Below are 3,017 nucleotides of genomic sequence, written 5' to 3'. Positions count from 1 at the left end.
GCTATAGAGTTACTAAAAACCCTTGTTTGTTAAGTGATGATGAACCTCCTCTTTTAGGTTTTTCTATTGGGAAAACATATAAAACCATTTTCTTTTCAAGAAAAGTTAGACAATTGTCATCAGATAATGGACGGAGTAGTATTCGTAACTGAGAAGGTTTGAACAAGTTGATTGTGAGACGATTCCATTACTCTAAGGTCGGAAATTTAGAGACCAAATTAGTATCGAAAAACTTTTCTTTCACTATGGGAGTCGCTGCTTGTTTCAGTTCATCCAAGCTGCAAGTAGAAAGTATAGAAAAAGCTGCTCAAAGCTGTATTTGATGGTGGCTACTCATAACAAGAGAGGATTCACGCTTGCAGATGCAAATCATAAAAAGTTTTAAATATGATGCATGGCTTGTATACAATCAGAGAACAACAGAAAATCATTAAATGCAGTTGCATGGTTAAGAGTTCCGATCAGGCAGAAAGGAGTGATACGTCTTATGTGACGCGAACAATGTCACCAGAATGGGCTATCAAACAAGAAACTGCGACTGAATGTTTTGCTGAAGAAAATAGAAGCAATGGAGGGCGAGTTCCAAATTAGGCTTTCTGAATAGATGATCACTACTCACGAAAACGATCCTTCCATTTTTTTGGTAAATCTTCAACTACTTGTGGCACAAGCATTCTCTCTGCAAACAGAAGCATACCCAAATCCATGTTCTCCTTGTCTCTTTTCTGTGAATTCCACCAGTTACCTACGTAGCTTTCCACGCAAAAATACAAAAATACAGACAAACTCGACAAAATAGCATGAAGGCAAACCACCAGAAGGAAAGGAAATGAACGCCAACAACAACCAAATGCAAAAACAACAAAGAAAAAAGAAAGAAACCGACCTTTTTTTTTAATATCTTTAAGTAAATTCAGGTCAGAATTAGATGGATCTGTGTTCGAGTATGCTAACATTGGTTCGCTGCCTCTTTATACTGCCTGAGGAAGATTCATCAGATGCTGACTTCTCCATAACTGCTTTAAGGGCCTCCTGTATCGAACTAATGGAGTACCGATCGCCGTTCATGGAGTCGTCTTCTCCTGTAATGAGCAAAACATTCCTCACTCGTTCCCCAAGAGTCGTTATCTCGGCTTTGAGCGTACGGAGACGAAGTGCCTTCAAAGTTTTGATAAGGTTGGGCAAGAGATCCGACCTATCATCGCAGCAAAGAGAAGCCCTAATCACGAATCTGCCATTCTCGTCGGCACCATCGACCGTAAGCTCGTCGACCTCCGTCGGGACAGGTTCTGCCTCGGCGATCTCCGACGTCTGGCGCTTCAGATCTTTGACGTGCTGGATCACCTCCGCCAGCAACGAGGCCTTGTCCGTCTGCATACATCCAAAGGAAAATCCCACTCATCAGAGGCTGAACAAGAAAAGAAATTGATGACAAAGAAGCAGAATCTGGAATTGCACGAGAGGAAGGAATTAATGAAGCTGGGTGGGAAGTGGTGTCAGGCCGTATAAAAACACAAAACAAGGGTATGAATGAAGCTGGAGAGAGAGGAAAGGTGAGAAAATATTTTAAAGCAAAGTGAAAGAGCAATTAATTATCTCTCAGTCAGTGGTGAATTAAAGATGAGTCGAGAGTATGGGGACGACATGCACGATTTCTAGGGAGAGGAATTTGTAGAGACTAGAGACAACCCCGTTGTCTCTATTTCTGACACGAGCACTCGTTTGGCTTTCTATTGCCTTCTTTCTTCTCCGGCAGTACATTTCCTTCGAAACTTTTTCTGTTGCCGCGGTTCCTCTTTTTCATATCAACAAAGCAACTTTAACTCTAGCTTCCTTTTCGACTCCGTTCCTTGGAGCTGTCTTAAACCTTCCATTCAATAACCGAATGGAAGGAAAGGAGAGACAAGAAGAAGAGCTGGAGCTGATCGGACATCATGAAGACATGTTATTTATTGCATTCGGGAGATCTCTGTTGTGTTCCTGATTGAATATAACAATAAAACGAGAAGAAACATAGTGATATTAACAATTTAAAGCACCAATAGCAGTAATTATTACCTTGGTGGTGTTTGGCAATAAGCTGCGTAATTTAGCAAGATGAGTATTGATTCGTTCTCTCCGTCGTCGCTCCGCCTCACTGTGACTTTTGGAAGCTGCCAGGGCCTTGGCGTTCGTGATCTCCTGAGCAGTCATCTTACCTAACTCGCTCTGTAGACTGAAAGAAGAGGAACCATCTCGACCTCCCAGTCCCAAATGGTCTACACCGTAGAGACCCACCAGGCCGAGGTGGTCCGAGGAGGAAGGATCATAAGCAAACTGCTGAGCTGAAGCTCTCCGATTGAACAATCCTCCGTAAGGAGTAGCGAGAAAATGATCATGTTCTCTTACTGAGTTAGTGATAAACTGAACTGGTTTGAAGGTATGAACGGGAGAAGCTTCAGGTATTAGAAGGCCGCCTTGGTAGCTTGGAAATTCATGAATCTCTTGGGAACCCTCGCCTTGATCGTCCACCTTGCCGCACATCTCTTGCACTGAACACGTTTCAACCCTTGTCTTCTTTACATTCCCCAGCATCCAGTACCCTCACCTTCTATCTTTTGCCTCATGAAAACGAAGCTCCAGCAATACGGACATAGAAAACGGAGAAAAGAAATAAAAACCGATCTAAGGCGTCTAAACAAAAAGGAGAAGGTAAACCCTAGACTTGTTTCAGATTTATGCTAGTATTACAGTAAAGAGTAGTGTATAGACGTGAATACCAACTTTCGCAGGGCCTCGCAAAGAAAAGAAAAAACACAAGGCTTAGACGACTCCTCTTCCAACCTTCTGTACATCTCTTTTATCCTTTCCCTGTGCTTCCTTTCTATTATTTTGTTTTTGTTTTTGTTTTCTTTCTGAGAAAGGGGAGGGCCTTCTATCTTCTGGTCCGACTGTACTGACTTGCCTTTCTTCCTACGGCAATCCACCTTTCTCTCTTTGTGCTTGTATTATAAATATACAATACTTTTCGGAGAAGC

At 42.3% G+C, this 3,017-nt stretch overlaps 1 protein-coding gene across 1 annotated transcript; it reads right to left on the bottom strand.

Moving 5' to 3' along the window:
* Positions 1 to 319: 319 nt before the first annotated feature.
* On the bottom strand, positions 320 to 2,681 carry LOC137960148 (transcription factor bHLH30-like). Its single transcript, XM_068807652.1, has 2 exons — positions 2,059 to 2,681; positions 320 to 1,371 (listed from the first exon to the last, which is right to left on the bottom strand). Exons 1-2 carry the CDS (start codon positions 2,572 to 2,574, stop codon positions 925 to 927), a joined length of 963 nt encoding a protein of 320 aa, XP_068663753.1. The 5' UTR covers positions 2,575 to 2,681; the 3' UTR covers positions 320 to 924.
* Between the last annotated feature and the right edge of the window lie 336 nt (positions 2,682 to 3,017).

This window comes from Aristolochia californica, unplaced genomic scaffold (assembly GCF_029961685.1).
Source record: "Aristolochia californica isolate CCGP_79_NKW_82.1479 unplaced genomic scaffold, dmAriCali1.0.hap1 SCAF_3, whole genome shotgun sequence".
Lineage (NCBI taxonomy): Eukaryota > Viridiplantae > Streptophyta > Magnoliopsida > Piperales > Aristolochiaceae > Aristolochia > Aristolochia californica.
The sequence above is the reverse complement of the archived record's forward strand: the minus strand, read 5'-3'. Positions and strand labels throughout refer to the sequence as shown.

What these genes read in the sequence shown, in the direction of transcription:
- LOC137960148 (XM_068807652.1), bottom strand. Translation starts at nt 2,574, where the DNA reads ATGCTGGGGAATGTAAAGAAGACAAGGGTTGAAACGTGTTCAGTGCAA. An exon ending in TATTGCCAAACACCACCAAG is followed by an intron (nt 1,372 to 2,058) that starts GTAATAATTACT and finishes GGATGTATGCAG; the next exon opens with ACGGACAAGGCCTCGTTGCT.